Genomic DNA, 26,508 nt, shown 5'->3' with positions numbered 1-26,508 from the left:
CTCACTCAAAGACAATAAATTACACAAAAAATAAAAATAGAAGAAGAAGAGAAGAAGAAGAAGAAGAAGAAGAAGAAGAAGAAGAGGAAGAGGAAGAGGAAGAGGAAGAGGAAGAGGAAGAAGAAGAAGAAGATATTATGGTTGAAAAATTAGAGGAAGTCACTCTATTTATAGTCAACAAATGGTAGTATGAACAAATATTTTTGTGTCTGAAAAATCATGACCTTTCCAAGAAGTCTTAACACATTGGAAAAGTCACAACTCTTTGAAAAAGTCACTACTCTTTGAAAAAGTCACAACTCATCGAAAAATCACAACCTTTTGAAAAAAAACCACAATAAGAAAAGTCATAACCTAAGTTAGGCATATTATAATAATTTAACATTCAAGTTAGGAGTTCATGTTTTTAAGGTAACTAGTTTCACGGCACGTGCGTTGCACGTGTGTATCATATCATATTGTATACGATGTTGTAAAATAGAAGTAATATTACTAAATTAGATATTTTTAGTAAATAATTATAATTGAGAATATCGGACAAGTGCGTTTGAATGACTAATATAGATTTCATAAAATTAATTGTTTTTTTTTAGATAAAAATAACTAGATATCATTGAAACATTTCAAAAATTTTAATATGGTGGAAAGTGATACTTCTTAAGTAGTATCGTTCTTTGCTTTAGTCAATTTGGTAAACAAACTTATCCAACAAAACAATAAAATAATATCAAGATAAAAACATGGTCAACAATAACGTTTCCTCTTGAGGTTATGACTGTAAATAATGGACACCATTTAAGTACAATTATTCTCTTAGATATTAATACTGGAATTTCAGTATATGCGTGACACTAAGAACGATTGTTATAAAAAAAGTTAATATTTTATCTTTAAACATGATATATCTTTTACAAAATATTATTTATTCAATTAATATTTCATTAAGTAAGGCTATGATCAGGAGTGCACCTACCTTGCCCAAAGGGGTGTCAAACGACACCCCCTTCGCCGGAAAATTACATTGTAGGTAGAAGTCAAATTTTAGTTTCATAAATATAAATACAAGTATTGACACATCTTGATACAAGTAAAAGGTCTAGTCTAGTGGTTAAGGGGTTGCAAAAACTCCTAAAGGTTTGTGTGTTCAATCCCCACTAAGGCTCATATTTAGTTACTTTTTTTTTTCTTCCTTTAACCATTGACACCACTATGAAAATCATGTGTCCTCCACTAGCTATGCTATAGATGTAATTTTATAAAAAACAAAAGAGGTGTACTTATATAGTGAATATCAATAATTTATAAGTACAATGTTATAGAGAAAAATATATTACGTCAATAATTAGTTTTAAAGAAAATTTTCGTTTATTTTGCCACATACATATAATATAGATGTTGTCTTATGAGAATAAATAGTATCTTATAGATGTTCTATCATGATATAAAACATTAGACTTTTTCAATAAAAAGTCAAAAGATGAAAAAAGCTAAAGTATTATTTATAGAATCTTTAATTTGATTTAAGATAATTTTTATGCTCAATCACTATTTTCTTATCATTTGTATATAGCTAATAAAGAGTATCTTATGACCTAACATTTTCTTAGATCGAAATGAACAAAAAATAACAGAAAGTTCATACTTAAAAAAAATCCATACTCAACATAAATATTAAAAAGTAAAAATATGTGGATCAATTCATAGCCAATGAAGAAGGAAGGCGAAAATATATGTTCATGATATATCAACCCTAGTGTTTCATTTGATTGAAATTTTTGCCACCAACACTTTACTTTCTCTGTTCATTTTCTTACATATCTATAAAAATAATTATTATCATGGTTATATTATCATATTATAAGTAAATTAAAAGTGAAAATCTATTTTTGAAATAGTAGACTTGAACATCAAAACTACCAATTCAATTGACTACGTTGATGCTCGATGTTTTAGCATGTTAAAAAAAATAGGATATGAAAGTACAAAGAAGAAATAACTCCAATGATGTGCTTTTGTTGTATTTGTGTGTTGTTATTATTATTATTATTTTCTCTCCAGCATCTTTATTTATTTATTTTATTAGAAAAAATAATCAACAAATGAGTGTATTTAAATTTTCTCGCAAATGAAAACACAAAAGAAATTATTCAAGAAACTAAATAAGAAAATCAAATGAAAATTCCTGCGCATTATATATATATAAATTTATGTGTGAAGCAAAGTTCACAGATAATTGCATATTTCTATGTTCTCTTCTTTTCTTCTTTAATAGAGAGTTAACACCTAAATTTCATTGCTAAGAACTTCGGCACAACATATCAATGGATTGGGGATGAATCATTTATGAAAATTTTAAATGATCTGAGATTGTCTCAAAAAAAGAGACCCCCAAGAATTTATAAGGAGTGAATGATTGTGATTTATGACCGCAGAAACATGAAGGTTGAAATTATTGTGATTATTCATAGAAAATTTATCTGTTTTTAATGAATAAAACATGTAGGTCAATTAAAGAGTATTATGTTCTAAAATGATATAAAAAATATTGATGTATGTAGGTGATGAAATCGTCAGAGGAAAATATGAGTGTGAATTGATGAATGATTTGCGAAAATTTGTTCACCAACTCTTTCTTATGTGGTACCTCAAATTTCGTTGGGTTTAGAACTTAATCAACTATTGCAAATAACAGGTGAGATTTTTAATAAGAACAGTATAAAACCAAAAAATTGTAGTTTAAAAGTGAGAAGAAACCCCTCTATTTATAGCTAACACAGAGTAGTATGAGTATGTTCTGACTGTGCCTTATTGGAGAAGTCACAACTCTTCAAAAAAGTCTCTGCTTATCGAAAAACACATAACTCTTTGAAAAAGTCACAACTCATCGGATAAGGCACAAACCTTTGGTATGGTCACAATCATTTGAAAAATCACAATCCTTTGAAAAAGTCACAACTCATTAGAAATGTCACAACCCATAAAAAAAGTCACAACTTAACGCAAAAGTCACAATCCCTTTATATGAAAAGGTATGAACTTTTAACATAGCATAATTAAATAAATTGAATATTTTTAATTGAAGGTATTATAGTAATTCTACATTCATTTTTGGGAGTTCATGCTTTTAAGATAGTATAGATAGATAGATATAGATATAGGTTGATTTCAATTAGTGCTTCAGTTGTTTACGTTTAGAAGCATAACTTTTTTTCCTCTCTACAAGTTTATACAATAGTAGGGGGCAAATATTCAACGCACGCGTCAAAAATTAGTGTCTGTATGTATGTACGTGTTTGGGGGTTGACATGTGTGGCCTTGCTCCCATGATTATGATTCATTTCTAAAATACTCATTTATCTGTGACCATCACCATTCACAAGACCCAAATTGCTTTTCCAAAGCTTAATTAAAATCAGTTTTAAAATGAATAGTTGAACAGTGGAAAAGCAGGGTTGCTAGGATATACTGATTGTTTGAGTTTGCATCAACACATGGAAAGTCTGCATAGTAACAAGGGCTAAAAATGTGTTGAAAAGGTTGCAAGCATTAATCCATTGTCCAATTATCATCTAAACAGTTTACTAATATAACATAAGGAGTTGGGAGCAATGTCCACACTGACATATCCGCTCATCTTCACTACAAAAAATCCCAACAAACAAGGCTTATTATATACGTTACAAGATGCAATTATTTATCGCAAGCTTTGAGTCAATGAAGGCCCCAGGCAACACTAATAATACAGGATTTTATAGTCCTCAACATAGACTTGGATAAAACTTGGCTGACTTCTTGAAGGAAATTACATCTTTGATGACTTGAGCGGAGGCTATAGGTGAATCAGCATCTTTCCAGTCAGTGTTGCAACCCCATACCCGAACACAGAGTCTCCGACACTTGGGAGATGGTTGTCTTAAATAGGTGTGGTACCACTCAATTAAATCACCTTTCTGGATGCTCCGCAGCACCTCTGCTTCTTTCTCAGACATGTCAAACATGTACCTGAAAATCAGTACATTTGACAACAATGGTTCAGTTTCTAGAAAGTCTTAACTTCCATCACCTGAAATGTTTAAGCCCGGGAAAAATGAAAAGTTTCTGGATTGGACACCACAAAATAGAAGCAGAAGCACTTACAACTGAACTAGTGTGACCATACTGTTAAAATTCAAAACCTTTCTGGAAATTTAATATTTTAAGCAATGAATAAATATACAAAACATGTACATCGCTAATTCCTTCCCAAGCCAGTTTGTTGTGACGACATTATTATGGCATTCAACATATACTGCCAGCAAATCAATCCCGCATCGACAGCGATTCAGATCATCTCCATAAACCTGCATGCTCTAATTAATTTTTGACCGACTAATCAGCACAAGCCAACAGATCCCCAAATAAAGCACCTCCGAATACCCTCTACTTATACGTTTTATTATAACCCAAAAATTGAAACCAGAAAATCCAGACAACATACCCAAGTGAATTGATCAAATCTAGTGTTTACCCAAGACCAAGATTCTATTTTCTATTTATATATGATGGTGCTTGAGCCAACTTTCCGAACCTCAACTAATTGATAGGGAAACCTACTATATTACACATACTGATTACTGAGTGTCATAGCTAGGAATCTAAACTACCTCCAGATTGTTATTCCTCAATCACTCAGTCATCTCCTCGAAGGCACATCCACACCAAAATTGAGTTGGATTAACATGGGCACGGCAGGAGATTTCATGAAATAAGTCATCACATGTATCCATCCTGGTGGCATTTCAGCTTGCGTCAAGTTCCAAATTTTTGCTCCACCCAGAAGCATGTCTGGTAACTCGTGACCCTTCCATACCATCACCATCAATTGAAAAGTTCCTTTGTCACCACATGAGCTGACAGGTCACAATTTGGCAAAGTACAGTTACCTTTTTGATATCCTACTATATTACTCCCTTCGTCCCATTTTATGTGGCACACTTACATTTTTAGTCTGTCCCGAAAAGAATAATACCTCTATGTATCTAGAAAATGAGTTATCATTAAACTTCCCATTCTACCCCAATCTACCCCCTTAATGAGATGATTTATGGACACAAATATCTAAAATATCTATGAATTGTTTTAGACCACAAGTTTCAAAGTCTGTCTATCATTCTAAAACACCATTCTCAATCAAACACCGTCAATAAAATGGGATGAAGTAATTAGCAGGCAAGCTCATGAAGTAACAAGGCTATGTGGAGACTTGAAAAGCTTTTACATGTTCACACTAAGTACAATAATCAAAATACAATTTAATCGGTGAAACTATATACTGCAAATAATGAATAATCACATTTCTAAACTCTATAGGTAATATCTTAGATATCCAGCATTATGCATGGTGGCATACTATAGACCAAATACCTTTTATCAGTGATCTGACCCCAAAAGCGATTAGTTTCATATGCAAGCGATGGATCTTTCTCCAAAAGTTTAGCTATCAACCCACTTCTGTAGCTCTCAAAAGATTTGTCATCAAGGCCGTCCTGTTAATTGAAAAAATGTTTAAATTAATGTGTCTGAAACTAAATATCACAAATTGCAGCCGATAAAAAATGTTACTACTTCTTTTTTTTTGAAACTAGTAGTGTTGTATTCCTCAGCATAAAGGTATGTTGGAGACCTCCAAAATAGTAGTAACAAGCTAAAACAAGAGACTAAATTACAGTAGTCCTAAAAGATCTAATAATTGTTTAGCATTTTCTATACAATGTTCTTTACACCAAAAGTAGAAAACCGCAATGCAGCTTCCTTTATTCTTCTGAATGTTGTTGAATCCAAATTCAAAGCTGCTTCCATTCCTCTACCTCCGGATAGTCCACCAGATACAGTGTGGGATTATTCTCCACCACTTCTTAGTGTTCCAGCAACTTAACAAGTCTGTTGTGAGTTCTAGCATTGACCACTTTGTCTCTGTTAAACTGAGGAACCTAGTCCAAAGTTGAGATATGACTTTACAATGGAGAAACATATAATTATTTCTCTCTAGCCTCACTGCATAACATGCATCTGGACACAATTGGCAATCCCTTTTCTGCAGAATCTCACAAGTGAGGCGAGCTTCCCTGGTTACTAACCAAGCAAAGCACATAATTTTAGTAGGAGCCATACTTTTTCATACATGCTTTCAAGTAGAGCCGTCAAAATGGGCTTGACCCGCGAGGCCGGCCCAACCCAACCGTTGAATTAAGTGGGTTGGGCCTAATTTCTTTTGGCTCATTTAAGAACGAGGCTTTTTAGCCTAGCATCACTTGGTCTGCTAGACTCGTAGGCCCAACCATCTAGCGTCAGAGGCCAGCCCATGGGCTAATTATGTTAATAACATAAAAAATCAAGTCTTTTAAACGAACTTGTTTTTTGTGGGAGGAATGGTTGAATGATCAACATTTTTCCGCTAAATCTTACTTTGACTATTATGTACTTTGGTAAGCATTCACCGAAGTGTGAGATTCATAAATGTATTTCTGTTAGTATTCGCTTAAGTGTGTGATTCATAATTGAAAATTTGTATATATTGATGTCTTGTTCATAGACGTTAATATTCAATTCTCTTATATACTCCTTCTAAGAGAGTAATATTGTTCAGTTTTTGGATGAAGGGTCAACCCGTCCAAACCAGCAATCGCTTAGGGCTGGGTAGAGCCGCTATTTCATTGGCCCTTTAACTAAAATGGCCAGCCTGCCCCAACCCATTTAACTCTCTAGCCAGTTAGGATTGGGTTGGGTTAGGCCAGCGCATTTTGACAGCTCTACTTCCAAGGACCTATTTTATTCTCAAACATCCAGGATACCCCTTTCGTATAAATTCTACCTACAGAGAACTTGCCATCCTTATCATGTTTCCATCTATAAGTGTCATCCTCTCAGTGGTGACTATGAAACCATCAATCATCGGCAATAGCTCCACACGCCTGCCTACTTCCCATACATTAAGATGCCTCCCGAAGAACTTCCATTTCTAAGGGGACCAACTATCAGCCACAATAACCTTAAGGTTAGTGCATATATTTTGCCAGATCAGGGAAAACTTGCATTAGAACTTCTTGTCCAATCCATAAGTCCTTCCAAAATATAGTTTGTTACCAGCACCCACCTCATAACATGAATTTTTACTAGTTTAGGCCAAAGATTCCTTGTAGATCTCCATACCGATTGGTGGTTGATACTGCATTGGTACACCATTGCTCTATCTGGACATACTTGTTCAAGATTACCTCTTTCCATAGAGCATGTTCATTTCTATTAAATCTCCATAACCATTTTATGAGCAAGAAATCATTGCATCATCAAATTCATGAATTCTAAGCCATCACTCCTTGAATAATTGTGCAATCTTTAAGTGATACCCCTTTTCCCTCCTTGTTCCCAAACCAAAGAAAATGCCTTCTTAATCGGTCCAACTTCTTGACCACGCTTACAGGAATGGAGAACAGAGACGTCACATATGTGGATAACGAGTCCAGAACTGCATTTATCAAACTGAGCCTACCTTGAAGAGACAGGTATTGTGTCTTCCAGGTTGCCAACTTCTTTTCCGTCTTTTCCAAAATTCTATCCAGATAATCAAATCTGTGTTTGTTGCCTAATGGCATGCCCAGATAGACTGTTGGTAATTTTTTTACCTTACCAGCTGGTTCCTCCATCTACACTACTTTTTTAATAGGAAAGACATTACTTTTTCTTCTGTTAACGCTTAAACCAAAAATAGCTTCAAAAACAATAGTATCATCCTGATATATCAAATTTGTTCAGCAATAGCTTCAATAAGTATCACAATATCATCTGCATACAACAAATGACATACTTCTGTATGACTATATCTACTCATGTTTTGCTGCTAACCTTCAATCCCTTAATCCACCTGTTACTAATAGCAGTACTCATTATATTGTTGAAACCCTCCATGGCAATGATGAATAGGAAAGGAGAAAGAGGGTGACCTTGTCTAAGACCCCTCTCTGAATGAAAACCCCCCGCAAGTTCTCCATTTGCAAGTATGGAGAACCTAACAGTTTTAATACAAATCAATCCATTTCAACCACCTTTCACCGAATCCTATCTGTCTGAGAATGTTCACAAAGTCCAGTTCACATGATCATAAGCCTTCTCTATATCTAGCTAGTACATAATGCATGGCACCTCCCCTCTTAATCTAGTATCCACACATTCATTGGCTATAAGAGCAGCATCCATAATCTGCCTTCCATGAATAAAGGTCATTTGAATAGTGTCATCAATTTATGTACTACCCTTTCCAACCTTTCTATCAGCACCATGGTAATGATTTTATAGATCCCACTAATGAAATTAATAGGTCTATAATCCCTTAATGCGGCAACTCCGATTTTCTTGAGAATGAGAGCCACCTAAGTCGCATTGAAACTTCTTTCAAAGATTGGTGAGAATGAAAATGTTGCAAAGTTTTCATGATGTCTTCCTTCAAGACCTCTAACAAAAGACTACTAGAAACATATAAGGTATCCATCTGGGCCAGGTGCCTTGTCACTTGTACAAAGCTTGATACCTTTAAGAACTTCCTCTTCTTCAAATTGCCTTTGCAACCATTCTTGTTCCACATTTGTAATTCCTGGAGACTCGTCGAGGTTAAAGTCATGTCTACAATTTTTAGACTCCTTGTATAGGTTTAGATAGAAGTTATGAATGTTTTCTTTTATAGCTGTAGGGTCAGTAATTGCTTTACCTTCCACATTTACAGACTCAATAGCATTGAACCTCTTGTGTGTTGTAGTAATCCTGTGGAAGTATTTAGTGTTCTTATCTCAACTTTTAACCATTGAACTCTGGACCTTTGCTCCAAGCTATCTCCTCATTTCTAGCCACCTCCTCAAGTTCCATAGATAATTGGACTTTTTGGATCAATTCGTCCTCAATGAGAAGCCTCTGATCTTGAGTGGTCTCTAACATTGAGATTTCATTCAAGATTTCCTCCTTTTTCCTCCAACTGCCATTATTTTCCTTGTTCACTCCTTCAACAAGGTGGTTGTTCCAGTGTTACAAAAGGCGAGCGCCTCCTCGCCTTTGGCGAGAGGCGATGCCTCCTCGCCATTCTCCACTGCGGCGAGGCGAGATCGAAATGGCAATGTGTGGCGACGTAAGGCGACATAATGGCGACAGAAAAGGCGCCGCCTTTTTAATTAAAAAATATTTGACTTGACAATATTAGTCAAAATTAGGGTTTTTTTTGTACTTCTGAAATTGTTGCTTTCTCCATCGCGATTGACCTCTTCTCCCTCGATTGACCTCTTCTCGGCTTCTCCATCGCGACTCTCTTCTCCCTCGCTGTCTTCTCCCTCGCGACAGACTCTCCAGTTCTCCCTCGCTCTCTTCTCAGTCGCGAGACTCGCGACAGACTTCTCCAGTTCTACCTCGCGATACTGTTCTCCAGTTCTCTCTCGCGACTTTCTTCTCAGTTCTTCCCTCGCGACTCTCTGCTGCTGCGGCCTGCGAGGTATATCGTTTTTCTTTGTTCTTCAATTTTTTTCTGTTCTTCTTCTTCAATTTTTTTTTCAGTTCTGTTTTTCTCGTGTAAGCAGTGCTTACTGCTTTGTGTGATTATTTTTAAAAAAAATTATAGGCAGACAATTAAAAAAAAAAAATCTTTCCGTTTTCCTAATTATTTATTCCAATATTCCTAAACAGTGAATTAATTGAATTCAATAACCAATGGCGGATGCTAGCAAAAAGAGAGACATTGGATGGAATTATGGCACTCAAGGAGCGACAAAAGATTCGATTAATTGTAACTTTTGTGGGAGTTCTTTTGATGGTGGAATAAATCGACACAAACAACATTTAGTGGGTGGTTTCAAGAATGTTAAACAATGTGCCGCTTGTCCGTTGGAGATTAGAGAAGAAGTAAGGGCTTATATGCAAAACAAAATCGCTAATAATCCCAAATTTCAAGTGAGGCAGCCGGAAGAATATATTGATGTTGATGATCTTGATGAAATGGATGATTATGCGGAAATGATGCCTCCCTCCAAAACTCAAAAGATATCTTCAAGTGGAGGTTCATCCACCGCACGGAGTGTGACGAAAGGACCTTTGAACCTCTATTTTTCACAGAAATCAACACAAAAAGGAGGCTTTGAAAAAGGAGGAGGAATTGATGAAACAAAGAAAATTCTAAGAGAGCGTGTTGTAAGTGCTTTTGCAATTTGGATGTATGATGCTGGGCTACCTTTTAATTGCGTCAATCACAAATCATTCGATAAATTTATTGAGGCGGTTAGACAACATGGCCCCGGAATGAAGCCTCCTACATTCCATGAAGTTAGAGACACTCACCTTAAAAAAGAGGTGGATAAAGTAGAAAAAATTGTTGATGAGCATAAAGTGCAATGGACAAGTTAGGATGTTCCATTATGATGGACAAATGGACGGCACGAAATATCAAAATGATCATCAATATTTTGGTGAATTCTCCAATCGGTAGTGTATGTCTTGGTTCTGTTGATGCTAGCAATGAATCTACCGATTCCACCAAAATGTACAAGTTATTTGAAAGCACTATCGAAAGAATTGGACCGGAAAATGTTGTACAAATTGTCACTGATAATGCTAGTGAGAATGTCAAAGCGGGAAGTATGATGATGGGTGCATACCCACACATTTATTGGACTCCATGTGCCGCTCATTGCATCAACTTGATATTTGGTGACATATTCAAGGTTAAGCCATATGCTTCCGGTAATCAACCTATCCTTTAACTTTCTTTATAGTCAATAATTCATTAGCTACTAATTAATATAATTTAATCTTTCCGTAACAGTTTTTAAGAAGGCCATCATAATCCATTCTTACATTAGTCAAAGGCCATTGTTGTTAAACTTGATGAGAAAATTCACCAAAGAAAGAAATTTGGTGAAACCGGCCAAGACAAGATTTGCAACGGCATTCTTAACTTTGAGAGCTATGTACATGCAAAGAAAAAACTTGAGAACTTTAGTCCTCTCAACCGAATGGAATTCATGTAAATTTGGAATGATGTTGTTCGGGCACTTACAGTTTGTGGCCCTTTGACAAAAGTGCTTCATTTGGTGGATGGGGAGAAAAAACCACCAATGGGTTATATTTATGAAGCAATGGATCGAGCCAAAGAAGCTATTGCACATGGTTTTCGTGGAGTTAAGAAGCAATATGAGAAAGTGTATGAAATTATTGATGCAAGGTGGTCAGAACAACTCCATCGGCCTTTGCATGTTGCAAGCCATGTTTTGAACCCAGGATTATATTATAAAGCTCAAGAAGAGGGAACTTTAGCAAAGACTCTGTGGACCGAGTATATTGCATGCGTTGAGAAGTTGGTCCATGATACAAAAATACAAGATGCACTAGTCGCTGAGCTTCCTAAGTACAAAATGGCGGATGGACTATTTGGTTGTGGTCCGGCTAAAAGAGCTAGAGACACAAGGTCACCGGGTAAGTGGGTTGATTTAGATCTTACTTAAATTATTTGACTTATTTATAGTCACTAACCTTTAAATTTATTTTATTATAGTTGAATGGTGGTCACTATTTTGTAGTGAAACACCAAACTTGCAAAAGTTTGCCATGAAAGTATTAAGCCTAACTTGTAGCTCATCCGGATGTGAGCGAAATTGGAGTGTGTTTGAACACGCAAGTAAAAATTTATATCCTATTTTTCATATTATATTATTATCAATATCAACTAGTTAATATCAATAACTTATGCACAGATTCATTCCAAAAAGAAGAATAGGCTTACACTATCGCGTCTCAATGGTCTAGTGTAAATTAAGTACAATAGAACATTGAAACGTCGTTATGATGCTCGTGATCTTATTGATTCAATTCGCTTGGATAACATAGATGATTCAAATGAATGGTTAGTTGGATGCCCCGAAGATCANTCGCTGAGCTTCCTAAGTACAAAATGGCGGATGGACTATTTGGTTGTGGTCCGGCTAAAAGAGCTAGAGACACAAGGTCACCGGGTAAGTGGGTTGATTTAGATCTTACTTAAATTATTTGACTTATTTATAGTCACTAACCTTTAAATTTATTTTATTATAGTTGAATGGTGGTCACTATTTTGTAGTGAAACACCAAACTTGCAAAAGTTTGCCATGAAAGTATTAAGCCTAACTTGTAGCTCATCCGGATGTGAGCGAAATTGGAGTGTGTTTGAACACGCAAGTAAAAATTTATATCCTATTTTTCATATTATATTATTATCAATATCAACTAGTTAATATCAATAACTTATGCACAGATTCATTCCAAAAAGAAGAATAGGCTTACACTATCGCGTCTCAATGGTCTAGTGTAAATTAAGTACAATAGAACATTGAAACGTCGTTATGATGCTCGTGATCTTATTGATTCAATTCGCTTGGATAACATAGATGATTCAAATGAATGGTTAGTTGGATGCCCCGAAGATCAAGATGATGAACTAGATATGAGGATGATGATCTTACTTGGGGTAGTGTTGCTACGGCAATTGGAGCGGATGAGAGTATCTATCATCTCAGGGGACTTTCTTCAAGATCAAGAGCACTTGACAAGGGCAAAGGAGTAGAAAGTACATCTACAAGTTCATCTTCAAGTAGGACTCGGACACTAATTGATGAAGAATACGAGGAGGAAGAAGATGAAGAGCAATATAATGTAGAGGATTTTGATCTTCAAGAGTTGGATAATTTTGAAGAAGAATAGACTTTTAAAGTTTTAGTTTATTGTATTTTGAATTGTTTGGTCTTTAAAGTTTTAGAAATTTTAGTATCTACTATTGGTTTTTGAATTGAATATTTGCTAATGTGTTATTGCTATTAAGATTTTGGATAAAATATGCAATTAAATATTGTTAATTTTTTGTATTAATTGGCGCCTTGATTCAAAAAGGCAAGCGCCTCGCCACTCGCCTTGCCGCGTGGCGAGGCAGGCCCTTGTCTCCTTTTGTCGCCTCTCGCCGTCCACAACACTGGGTTGTTCACATGGCCTCTTCTACAATACCACTAAAGGGAGAAAGAGCTTCAAGGGATAGTCCTTGCCCAGTTTTACATTAATGAAAATCGGGTTCCACATAACGCTTTTGATAAGTCTTAAAAGACTGAGTCCTTTAAGGCTGAAGACCCGACAGATTTAATGAGATATTTGGCCAAGCAGAAATAAAGATATGACCCAAAGGCTCCTTCGAATTAAATGAGCTATCAAAAGGGTCCCACTAGTCACATCAATCCTAATCTCCTTTTCTCTCTCCCCTTCTATAAAGCTAATACCTGACATAATATCCCTTTCACACCCTTGGGTGATCATATGAATATTCGCTTTCTCCTTCATGGGTTGTGGCAGACTGCCAAACCTCCCACACTCTTCCCTAGAGATATCCCTGACATCTCGATTATTGCGCTCGTCCACCCCACTCCTTATGTACTGCACTGGTGATTCACACCAAACTGGTAGCAAGAAGGTATAATCTACATCGACTGTGAAAAGGATCTGCTCTCTGGGTCCTTTAACTAGAATTCGTGTCCATCTAAGATGATTTTGAGTTCAGTTTCCTCCTTGTTTTCGATCCAACCACCGCATTTTTCCCCAATCTCCTTCATCACTTTTTCCGACCATAAGAGAAATGAAGCCCTAAAAGCATAATCCAAAACCAGTTGAAAGTTTTGTGATCTTGATAAGCATCCGACTTTAGAAACCACCATTCTAACAAAGCCGCCTTCTTCCTTGTCTTCTCCAATCCCCCAACAGGATATGCTCAACAACTTTTCTGGATTAAAATTCGAACGAGATTGGACTCCATTCATCTCATAGACCTGGAGATTTTGAGCCCCTTTCCACATCTGTTGAGGCTATTTTCTCATGCCATTCCGAGTGGGTATCTCATTGCACTCAGCAAAGCATCCGACCGGGCATCTGTTGAGAAGATCATTCCCCTCTATTTTAGAGGCTGCTTTCAGGGTCACTTGCTCCACGTCTATTTTAGACTCTCTCTAAGTACATTTACTTTTTATGCAAGGCTTCTTTGAAGCTCCCCTCTCCCTTAATGTACAAAGATGAAGCATTTCTAGTAGTATTTATTGCACCTTGTACTCCTGTATGATGAAATTTTCACTCCAACCTTTATGAAATTTGTTTTCTGGCATGATGATGACTGCTCTTGTTTGGCCATTAACCGTAATAACCAAAATGAATCTGCCATATTTGTTGAACTTTAAAGAGCAGTAAATGTTGGAAGAAATATCTCTACCCCTCCAAGATTTAATGGTTCTCCCCTTTATGGCAGTAGCTTCTTTCAGTCTTCTGCATGATTAAAAAAGAGCTACTTTGCTCAACATCATCCTCCTCATATAGCTTTCCGTACTTTCCACCCAGTCATACCGAGCAAGACTTGGACTCAGTTAGATCATAGGACTTACCGCCAAACCTGAAATAGATTCAATTTTCCACCAACCAAAAAAAGCTAAAAATAAAAAAAGTAAAGAGGAGCTAAGGGACCTTTAGTGTTGTACATAGGGAATAGTGCCTGGTATAACTCCCTTGTGAACAGTTTTTCTTACTTCTCGGTTATTGCAGTTCTTTTTGCTTTAATTTAATTATTGATTCTTCAATGTTAAGTGGTGTAGGGTCTCATCCCAGCACTCAACCATTCGCACAAACTAAATTTTCAAATATAGAAATTGGGGACAAACACCGACTAATGAATAGCATGAACCATATGAAAAGTCTTTGGGCGATATATATAAAATTATATCTTACCTAAGCAGAACAAGAAGCAGGTAGTTAAACAATGCATTAGAGCAACTCATGAACCACTTAACAAAACAAAAATGCATGCTTACCAGCAACTCTTCCACACCATTTATGAAGTTATCAATCCTCCCTTGTAAGTAGACAGGATCATAGTCAGATGACTGAACACGGAAACAGAACCCCGTTATGCGATATGTTACACGTGCACTGCAGTCAACAACATAACCAAGCTGCTCCTTTGTCCTATTTCAGAGAAGAAAAGGTAAGACTAAATAAAGTAACAGTAATCCTTACGGTAATCACAAGTGTTAACATCTTACAAGATGTTTGCTGCTTCATATATAACCAGAATGAAAGCACACAGTTCTCATAAGAAAACTTATAAGTATGTCACTCAGAGTGTATAAGAGGTAATGAAACATGTTAAGCATATCAAGAAAAGGACCCATTGAGAAACATCAGAGACGCATGAAAGAAGAACACTTGACCGGAGCAGCACTAGGTGAGTCAGGATTAAAAGAAACTAAAAGAAAATTACATGCAAGCCTGGACACCAATATAACAGCCACATAAAGTATGTCAGATTCACAGAATACGAGTCATAACACCTGTCACAACAAAGTTGTATTTATTCACTCTCTATTAAGCATAGCTTGGAGCTTGATACATCAGCAGCCAGAGTACTTATTGAAGCCTCAAAGGTGGGTCATATAAGAGTGCACAGTCTCGTTATACCTTAGCTGATTAAAAAGTGGCTCCTCCACAAGTTCATCAAAGAGATCTATTACTGCTTTCAATTTTATCAATGCAGTGCCTTCTTCAGGTTCAATCTGAAAATAAAGCTGCAGACAAAGAAAACAGATTAGTCACATGAATCACTGGATTTCAGGAAGAACTGAACAAACTGAAAAGAAGATGTACAATGGATCTTAGGCCTAACTCAACCTCAAAAGTTAGCTCATGAAGGGAGGATTGCTCAAGGCTGTATAAAGGGACGATGTAGGACTTACAATATGTGGACATATATATATATAGGAAACAGCCTATCTACCTTCGTCCTTTATAAGGTAGGGGTGAAGTCCTTTATCAAATAGGTAGGGTAAAGTTGTGTACACACCACCCTCCCAAACCCCACTTGTAGGATTTCACTAGGTATGTATAAAGAATCATTTTTAATTACCTCAACCACAGAGTTTGTTTCCAGTTTATTTTTTACTCTGACATCTCTGACTAGATCAGCGGCGGTTGGAAGACACATGACATACTCTTTATGCCTCATCTCAAATGGTAGCGCTTGCACAGAGAAATTACTTCTAAATATTTTTGATATGTTGAGTGCTTCTTCCTCCAGCAAATTTCCATGGCAAAGTCCCTCGATATACAGCTGCAACAATAAAGAGGTTAGTGACAAATGATTGCCTCGATACGGTATATTAATGAAATTCATCACAAGGCACAAAGATGACTGATAATGTGAAGTGCAACCCGTGTAAAACACCCCACCAGCATAAACAAGTCAATAAATAGTCGGACAAAAAAGTGGCTGATAATTTATTGCAAGACTCAAATTAGGTACTCAAAAGACGTCATGTACATTTGTTGGACACTTCTTTTCATTTCATTGAAGCATACAGCTACTGTAGTTAACAAACCCCAGCTTCAGCATAGGGGCCCTCTTTAATCTACCATTCTGCTAGTGATTATTATGTTTCTCATAAACTCTATTACCCTCTCATCTTCATAGCTGAAAGAACTCAAAAGGCCAAGGGTGCTGATCTCCTAGGACCTAAATCCATTCCCAGCTTGTGGATCTTCCGGTTTCCAAATATGCTTCTCGTAAATGAGATTATACAGGAATACACATTGAATGCTGAGATTGCACATTGAATTTCTGGTAGTAGATCCATAATCAAAAAAAGTGTTTGTGATTGTTCCAGAAGAAATGAAAAGCCACCTACATCCTCTGTATTACAGCGGCTACTTCCATAGAGTTAGCATCGATAACCTAGAACTATGTAACCAGTATAGTTTCCTTTCCAAAAGGACTTCTCATCAAACAAGAGCTACACAAGTAGCAAGAACACAATATGAAAAAATCATAGAGTCAATTCACTAGAGGCATGGTAAAAACCCTCAAAACTATGCATCAAGGTCATTGGCTAAACTCTATCAGTTTTTAATAGGATATAGCGAAAAATAGTACCTTCACTAATATATTTTGGCAAGTAACCCGGAGTATCATTTCAAGGCAACATGTAGCCAAAAAGATAAACATGATACCAAAAGTTTAATCATGTTTTTTGCTTACTATAGGAACATACAGTTTCAAGAAAAAAAAATCTTCCCCTTCAACTTTTGTACATATATAAAACCACTCAATTGTTGTGTGAGAAATATTAGAGAAGAATATTATTAAATAGTGAATCTACATTATTACATTGAGATAGACACTACATTAGACTCCTTTTCTAACTAGAATACTGCACTACAATCCTAAGTAGGATTATATATACTATTCTTGTTCCTACTCCTATTCTAAAACACTCTCTCTCAAGCTAGAGTATACATGTTATGTACCGAAGCTTGTTACAGATGTGATTAATATGAGGACCACTGAGGGACTTGATGAAGATATGGTATGGACTGCTTCCCAGACCTCAGTTGTAAGGGAAGAAACTGAAAAATTTCCAGAAATTGGTAAAAATATATGGGTCGACTCGAAATTAAGAGATGAGTAGATGTTGAACAAGAAAGCCACTGAAAAGCTATTCGGTACAAGTTCATGAGTCGGCGCGTGTGAGGTCGATTCTCAGTGGCACCGGTTGTGGTTTGATCACAGCGAGGCACTGTACCTCTTGGTAGTGTTGATTTTCTCACAACACTGACAAAAAGTGAAACTACATAAGTCACATCTGAGGAGTCACCGGAAAGACACGAAGCTGCGCAAATCAAATCTTCTTTTTTTTTTTTGACATAAACTACACAAATCAGATCTGAGAAGTCATCGGGAAGATTTCGGTGCAACACAACTCAGATATGAGAAAGTAGTCCAAAAAGATGCAAGGAGCTACACAAATCAGATATGGGAAAGAAGTCACCGAAAAGAAGCACGATGTTACGAAAAATCGGATATGAGAAAGTAGTCACCGAAGAGATTCACAGTGCAACACAAAATCAAATCTAAAACACCACAGAAAGAAGCACAGTGACCACTTTCTTTGTCCCAGATGCTTTTCTCAAATCAGTCCTTAGCATCATTATTTTTCATGTAACCGTTCGCCGGCTGCAGTTTTTCTTTAATTATTTTTCTACCAAGGTCGTAGAGGCTCTAATACCATGAGAGAAATATTGGAAGAATATTATTGACTTGAATATCTACATTATTACATTAAGATAGACACCACACTATACTCCTTTTCAAACTAGGAAACCACATTACATTTTTTTTCCAAGTAGGATTCTATATACTTTTCTTGTTACTACTCCTACTCTAACAGTTGCTATATAAACAACCATTAACCAATACCATCATCATTCAGAAAAAAAAGGCTCTTAAAAATGTCGAGACCTTCAAAGATAGCTGTCAATAAGCTGATGATAATTGACAATCGCCTAAAGATTAATAACTTTAACTGGCACACCTGGGAAAGAAGCTCTGGAATGAAGAAGTTCAGATCAGAGAGAGTCAAGTCATTTAACAAGAACAACTTCTCTTCCACGTCCCAGAAGCTCTGACACAAGACTTGCAGTCGCAGGTATGATGAATGATTCAAGGGCTTCATGTTGGTGTTCTTCAAAGTTCTTACCATATCTTCCTTGATAACCTGTCAAACATCACTTCTTATTTCAAGAAATAAAGTACCAAAATCTCATTTATACCAAAGAACTATGGCACACATAGAAGGTTCCAAAATGGTCAAGTATGTAACACGTTCAGCTTTTGCTAAAGATGTTAAACAGTTACTAATCATGCAAATGAGCCAACAAGTTCTTCAGCAACAAATAGTGGTTATAAACATTCCAATTCAACATGCACGCAATAGTAGTTATAAACACACATGCCCATTTACAAGCACCTTCACTAGCTAATTATCAACAGAAGTACACATAACTTGGGCCTCAACAGAACTCAAGTTCATACATGATACATTCACAAAGAGGAGACGGTGAATGAGCATGTCAAAAATCAAAGAGTAGGTGATCATCAAAGAACTATCTTTCAGTCCTCAAGCATAAACTAATAAAAGAACGGTGATGAACTTCTTACATTTTCTTCCTTCAACTCTAACAAAAAAAAATGCATCATTTTATTTTGTTTCTGATAGGAAAACAGGGAGTCAAAAATTTCAGAAGTCAGAAGGGAATGTTGAGAGTAATCCTTTTCCACTCCCCTATTCATCCCCTCCTTGATATTAAAATAAAGCAGCAGCAAAGAAATTATGAAAAACATAAGATTCAAACAACGCTCTATTTGGCCCGAGGGTCTTTCGGAAGCAGTCTTTCTATCTTCCCAAGGAAGGGGCCAGACCTGCATCCACTAGTGGGGATTACACTGGGTATGGTGTTTTTGTTGTATAAGATTCAAACAAGATAACAAGCAATATCTAGGAGAACATATCAAGGAAAGCAAATTAAAGCAATTCGCATATACCATGAAGCGATCATCCCTTGGCGAAAATGATTTTGTCACTACCAAAACCTTTGACAAAAGGACCGGAAGCTTATCATTGAAACCATAGACCTTAAGTTCCAACTTGTCACCATATAGAGAAACAGAGGTTTCCAATTTAGCCACACTAGCCTGCATCAGATGCAACATTAACAGTCAAATACCACAAAATGAAACGTTAAAAGTTCAAGAACTAAAAAGACCATTAGTAAAAGAACTTGGACTGAATTGCAGCTGCTCTTGATAGTTCTCAGGTAAATGAGTTGTTTAACAGCTGTTCATCTTTGTAGAAGCCAATAAATCAAGTAAATAACCTGATATATAATCTCATTCAGCTCATCTTTTAGAAGGTGAATAAATAATTCAGTCAGCAAAGCGTTCTTCAAATTACTGTATCCCCCTTTTAGTGTAATACGGAAATATGTATTGGCACGAGGAAGCTTAAACGTGTTATCCAGCTTGTACCAGATCTTTATCAGCGGTTCGTCAAGTATGCATCTTGGTCTTGCATTTTCCCAGTCACACTTGGCTTTACCAGCACGTATTGAAAAATCAGATGGAACAAACTCATTCTTTGCAGGAAGATGTAAGCAGGCATTAATTTCTGTAGGGTCCTTCCATAACTCAAATAGAGAAGATGGAATATCTTTTTCCACATATTCTGATCCAAACCATGGTTCCCTTTGAACATCTGAAAGAAAATGGACATAAAGAAAAACAACAAAAAGGAAAACACGGGTAAAAAAGATAAGATATAGATTACTCTGTAAAAAAGGGGGAAGGGAGGGGTAAGGAAATGAAAAAGGGGGAATGTTATGAATATAAAGCTAAGTCCCAGAAACAAAAGACTTGCTAGCCGAGCTTCCCCTGGAGATGTGCTCATTTGACAAAAGTAAATAAGTCTAACACATGCCTCAGCAGTACAGAATAGATATATATCATCAAATCCAGAACTCAAACAACATGTACCTTCACCAAATATCACAGCATTGCAAGAAGTGAAGTTTTACTAGCAAACTTTAACTGAAAACAACAGGAGAGCAGGGAAGTGGATCCAACTTGGTGCATCTTTTATTACAAATTATATAACTAAAACCTCATATCTAAAAGGCAGTCTAATGATCATTTTTCATGGAGAACTTATTTGGAAACATTGTGCAACTCTGAGGGTTTAAATTTTTATATGGACGTTGTGTATGGGATAATTTGACTTGGCATAATCTTTACTTTTCTTTTTTGCAACTGGTAATGTTAATTTGACTTGGTATAATCAACAACTTGGAGGATTCAGATTAGCAAATTGATACTTACCTATCAAAATTATTATTGTAAGAAAGAGGAAGATCAGCTAATCGTTTTATTGTTAATCAGTTAATCATCTTTTAGAGGCTAATTACATCGATACCCCTTAAACTTGCCACTATTTTTATCAGTAAATTTGACACCATTTCTTTTTAGGTAAACTTGACACCATTTTTTATTTAGACATCTTGTCTTAGGGTTCAACCTGTTGAACTCTAAAACTTGGAAGATATGTGTCTACTGAACCCTCCACTAAAAACCAATAGAACAAATTGTGTGAAATGTATACAGAATGAGGTGGAAACGAATCAAAATAAGACACGTAGCTTTAAGACAAATAATCAAAACACCCCACCACCAACCCCACAAACGTCTTCTCAGAAAACGAGACCCTCGTCTCTTTCCTCCTCTCTTCTGCTCTTTGTCATCATTCTCAAACAAATTCATCCATCCGTTCAGTTCATTTCTTTTTAATTATGTTCCTTTTTTTCTGGTACTTTGCACCCCAAAAATCAGAGAAACACCCATTAAACTTCACTCACCTATCTTTTTCATGGAAATTGAAGAGAATAGGAAGTGGTGAACTCAAAAAGACCTACAGATGGCCTATAAAATTCCCAAGGATTGATACAGTTGAGGAACGAAGCAAAGGATGAAGCTTAAGCCATTTTGGATTTTGACATAATCAGTTGCAAAGGAAGATATGATTGGTGTTAGAAAATAAAATTTCACTTCTTTATGAAGGGAATTTTATAGATGGCATCAAGAAGATGCAAAAAGTACAAAAGATTACATAATAAAGAGCTATGAACAAATAAGGCCTAAGCAAGAGCTCACGAGCTGAGAAAGTCCAAAAAGTCGATATGACAATCTTCAGGAGCTGAATTATGCCAACTTAACTATAAGATGCTCTGGCTTTAACAATGCACGGGAGGATGGTATCCCATCAAAGCATCTAGGGTTCCTTTCTGTCCAATCACACCGAAAAATGCAAGCTGGAATCATCTGCCAAAATTTTTTTTGATGGACTTATCAACTTTCCACAGAGACCAGCATTCATATGCTTCTTTGATGCTTTGTGGCATAACCCAGTTGACGCCAAAAATAGCAAGTAACATGACATCTGAAACAACTGAGCAATGGAGCAATAGATGTCTATTAGTTTCTTACAGCCATAGGCACATGAAGCATATGTTGACTCTCTTAATGTGTCATTCATCAAGATAATCCAAAGTTAGACCATGTAAGCTGGAGGCTATCCAGCTGAAGCATAGCGGTGAGCTTAGTCTTCCAAATATTTCCATGGAAGACAAATAGAATTTTTGGAGTTGGCACCAACATAAAAACCATTAAACCATTGAAATTGCTTGGCTTTGTCTAACATCTTGCTGAGGCCCGCCATAGTCAAAGGAGAAAGGTCACCCTGCCTTAATCCCTTTTATGGAGAAAAGAATTCCATTTGCCCCCTATTAAGAAGTACTGAGCATTTGACAGTGATAATACAAAACTTGATCCAGCTTAACCACCTAAATAAAAGCCATTTTCTTGACAGCAAGCAAGGCCAATTGACCTGATTGAATATTTTCTCCACATCCAGTCTGCATATAACACCGGGATCTCCACTCTTTAGTTGGCAGACTGGAATTTCATTTACACTGAAGCATCAACAATGTGCGGCCTTTGATGAAGGCATTTTGGTGCCCTGAAATCAGATTTTCCAACCACCCTTTTGAGCCTGCAAGTAGTTTAGCAACTATCTTGTATATGCTACCAATCAAACTAAACGGCATGTAATTTGAGTTCAATGGCACCATTCCTTTAAGGGATAAGAGCAATTAAAGAGGCGTTGGAGGACAACACCATGTGACGATTTGAATGAAAAAATTCAGCACATCTATCAAATCATTTTTAATGATCAACCATGCCTTTTGGAAGAAGGCAGTGTATATAAGATCATAGCTTGTGATCATAGCCAAGCAATTGACAGAAAGGCTCAAGACAGTAGTGCAAAAACTGGTGGGCTCAAATCAAATAGCCTTCATCAAAGGCAGGCTAATCAGAAATGCTGCTCTTATCACAAACGAGTGTCTGGACTCTATAATGAAGGAGGAGAATGCTGGAATCCTATGCAAGTCAAACAAAGAAAAAGTCTTTGATCATGTGTAATGGGGTTTTCTTCTGAATTTGCTGAAGAGGATGAATTATGACTCTGAATGGGTGAATTGGATCAAATTTTGCATCAGTACTGTCAAGTTCCCACTTCCCAGTCTTGATCAGTGGATCTTCTGAGGGCATCTATCCAAAAGAGGATTGAGGCAAGGAACCCTCTCTCTCCTTTCCTCTTCCAACTCATGGAGGGTTTGGTAACATGTTGATTACAGCTCAGAAAAATAGTTGGCTCTGAGGATTCAAAGTCAACAACAGGCAAGATGACTGTACAAAAATTACACATTTGTTATATGCAGATCACGCAATTATCCTATGTGATGCAGAGGTTCACAGAGGTGGACCAAATGAAGACATTGAGAATCATTCTGACAATTCTTTAAGGGGTTTAGGATTGCATGTTACCGGGAGGAAGAGTTCAATGTATCAACAGCTTCAGAAATGTGTGGATATATTAGGAGGAAAAGTGGGATCCTTGCCTGCAGTTTACCTCGGCATGGCCGAAAGTGCGAACAGCAGATCCATGGACATTTGGAAGGGGGTCCTAGAGAAAAGTGAGAAAAAAACTTACCATATGAAGAGCAAATACCTTTCTTCAGCGGAAGGTTAATTCTCATAATCTGTGTCTCGGATGCTTTACCTACCTACATGATGTCTCTTTTCCCAGTACCTCCTCCCGTTGAAAAGAGAATAGATGCCTTTAATGATCATTTTTTGTGGTTTGGAAACAAAGACAAACGAGGTTCCTATCTTGTCAAATGGAAAACTGATGCACAGCAAACATCAAGGGGGGGTTGGTATAAATAACCCGAGGAAACAGAATTAAAGTCTGCTCATGAAGTGGCTATGGAAACACTCTAATGAACACTAGAACTGTGGAAAAGGGTGATAAAAGAGAAATATGGAGAAGAAAATGCTTGGAAGACCAAAACAGTTAACACTGTGTATGGGTATAGCAGCTTGAGGGGGCCACTTCATGTCCAGTTGTCTTCCCAAAAAGAGATTTTGTGCCCATTCCCAACTATGAGATCAACAGATCCTTAGTTTCAGAAGACTTCTAAATGATTTGGGAGATCAACAGATTCACTGCATTCTACAACACTCTTAATCTTTTGAATGGAGTTTCACAAGAGAAAGACAAAATACGGTGGCTGGCCTGGGACACAATTCAAGATTTTTTATGGTCAACATAGCATATCATATGAGTAAACCATAACAACCACCTTAATGTACACTGTACAGTGCCCTTTGAAGTACATATGGAAGGCAAAAATACCGTACAAATGCAGTTTTCGTTTGGCTGGTTGTAAGAGGACTTGTTTGACACAAGACAGATTACAAAGAAGGGAAATACACCTTTGCCCTATCTGCCACATATGTGGGAAAATGCAGAAACAATCCGTCACTGTTTTTGCACTCTAGGGTGACTACTCATCTTGGGACATATTTCTATTAATGATTGGTTCAAGTTGGACAATGTCAATGAACACATTAGATATGCTATCTAGTTGGAGCAGCAGAGGAGGCACAAAAGCACAAAAAATTAGATGGAGTATGATCCCAAGATGCATATGGTGGACTATCTAGAAGGAAAGGGATTCAAGATGTTTTGAAGTCAAAAGCAGCCCAATCCAGAAAATAAAGCTTAATTGAATTCTACGTTTGCATTTTTCGTGAACAGGAGTACATATATGACACTGAGACTCAATTACAGCTTTTAGAGTCTCTATAGCTATAGTATAACTTCTGTAGATTATATTTTGCTTTCTTCATTGTAACTATGGACTTCACGGGCTCTTTAGATTTGAATACAAATCTGTTACCACCTCAAGAAGGTCTTGGATATGATAAGTGGCAGGAATGGGTCGTTAAAGAGCCCAATAGCCTTCCAATAGGTTTCTCGTTGCTTCCTTTTAATAAATCCCTTCTTATTTGCCCTGTTCCTTGGGTCTCCCGAGTAAAAAGTAAGCACTGAGACCTGGCCCCTTTTTTTAGGGCTCTACTTGATATCGTTGGCCTGTAAGATAGTACTGGTATTAGAAATTGAGCAGCCACGTGCCCACCCACGTGCTTGCTACAAAGTGGTATTGGTGCAGCTGTTTATTGGCTCGAGGAAGCAAAGCCGTCAGATCCCGAGTTTTCTTCAAGCACCTGAGAAAAGGAAAGATCAAAATATCATGACTCGAGTTCCCCTTTAGGAAATCCATACAAAGAGGAATACTGGTGAATCTCTTTAGACAAATTATGGCCCAGATATCAAGCGACTTTTGTTCCTGAGGAGGATACTGAAGGCCTTGATCCATTAGTGTTCCTGGTCATGTTTGAGCCCGACACCAGAGACCACCACACGGTCATTCCAAAACCAGTCGCCGTACCTAACTCACGCTACCTCCTGCCTCGAGGGAAAATTCAAAAAAGAATAAGTTGTGATTCAGAACTGCAACTTTGAGATCTGCCGTTACATTTCACCTTTAAGAACCACTTCTAGATGGCATCATGATTGGGACTTTGGTCGAAGGTGTTACTGAAACGACCCCCACAAGGCATATTGAAAGACAGCGGGTGATTTCACATTTAGCTGCATACCTGGAATCAACTTTGTATGGCAGATGCTCAATATCCTGCTCACCTCATGCTGGCCAACAACAATATAACCAGTGTAATCCCACAAGGGGGCCTATGGAGGGTAGGATGTACGCGGACCTTATCCCTACCTTCATGCTGTCCGTTGGAGAATTTTTGCAGCTTCTACATATGATTTTTGCCTGTGTATCCCAAGTCGAAACCATTCCCCAGAAAACATTTGATTATGTATTGAATGCCATCCAATCCCTTGTTCTAATCATTCTCCAGAATAATAAGGGCATTTTTCCCATCCCCTAGACAAGCTTCAATTCTTAAAAAATTTTCCATGAACGTTGTAGTTCTAGAACACATTATGTATATGCTTGAATCTCCCCCCTCTCCCCAGTGAAGCCTGCAGCATTCCATCACAGACCCAAAACAGATTTTCCCCAACAATCTTGATTTTACTGGTGAATGTTCTACCTCGCTCTGTGAAGGTTAACCCTTTGCGCAATCCTCACTGGTCTAATATTTCAAAGAATTTCTCACCTAAAATGAAGAATATTTGAATAGCCATATTTAAGAAACTGGAACTAGTAGTCGAAAAGGTCATTTTCAGGAAAAAGAAAAGACCAAAGAACCGTCTCTCTCAGTTTGCTATGATATTGGACTGTTCCATCATGCTAATTTCTTAATACTACTTTATTATCTTATTACTCCTGAAACACCGAGCAATTTAATAATTTCATTAACACAGTTGTAGTGTAGTTAAGCAAGGAGGTGGAGAAGGAGTTCATTCTTGGAGAAGGGTAAAAGAAGGAAACTAGCGATGGGCGAAGTTTATATACAAGAGATCAGATTAATTAGCAAATTCTTGTTCTTTCTGAGAAACTATAATAATAAGTTGTAAATTGTGAATGGATTAGATACAATTCTGGGTTATTTTAGCTGATGAAAGAAGAGAGAAGAAAACAGAGGAAGGCTACTCTTCCGTAAGAGAGGAAAAAAGTTCATTTTAGTAA

General features: G+C 36.9%; 2 protein-coding genes across 3 annotated transcripts in view; one reads left to right on the top strand and one right to left on the bottom strand.

Annotated features, from left to right (window-relative positions):
* Positions 1-3,524: 3,524 nt before the first annotated feature.
* The window catches only part of LOC107011183 (nardilysin-like), a 40,348-nt gene continuing 17,364 nt past the window's right edge, over positions 3,525-26,508 (bottom strand). For both annotated transcript variants that reach the window (XM_015210573.2, XM_027914276.1), the window contains 8 exons: positions 19,768-20,144; positions 19,436-19,585; positions 18,426-18,608; positions 15,965-16,168; positions 15,520-15,626; positions 14,874-15,027; positions 5,404-5,525; positions 3,525-4,002 (listed from right to left, as the gene is read on the bottom strand). In XM_015210573.2, coding sequence (XP_015066059.1) covers positions 3,759-4,002; positions 5,404-5,525; positions 14,874-15,027; positions 15,520-15,626; positions 15,965-16,168; positions 18,426-18,608; positions 19,436-19,585; positions 19,768-20,144 — 1,541 coding nt within the window. In that variant the 3' untranslated portion in view covers positions 3,525-3,758. The remainder of the gene's footprint in view (positions 4,003-5,403; positions 5,526-14,873; positions 15,028-15,519; positions 15,627-15,964; positions 16,169-18,425; positions 18,609-19,435; positions 19,586-19,767; positions 20,145-26,508) is intronic.
* LOC114076038 lies at positions 9,241-11,050 on the top strand. Its single transcript, XM_027914277.1, has 2 exons — positions 9,241-10,749; positions 10,832-11,050. Exon 1 carries the CDS (start codon positions 9,724-9,726, stop codon positions 10,411-10,413), a length of 690 nt encoding a protein of 229 aa, XP_027770078.1. The 5' UTR covers positions 9,241-9,723; the 3' UTR covers positions 10,414-10,749; positions 10,832-11,050.

Source organism: Solanum pennellii, chromosome 2 (assembly GCF_001406875.1).
Source record: "Solanum pennellii chromosome 2, SPENNV200".
Lineage (NCBI taxonomy): Eukaryota > Viridiplantae > Streptophyta > Magnoliopsida > Solanales > Solanaceae > Solanum > Solanum pennellii.
This window is presented reverse-complemented; position numbering and strand designations above follow the sequence as displayed.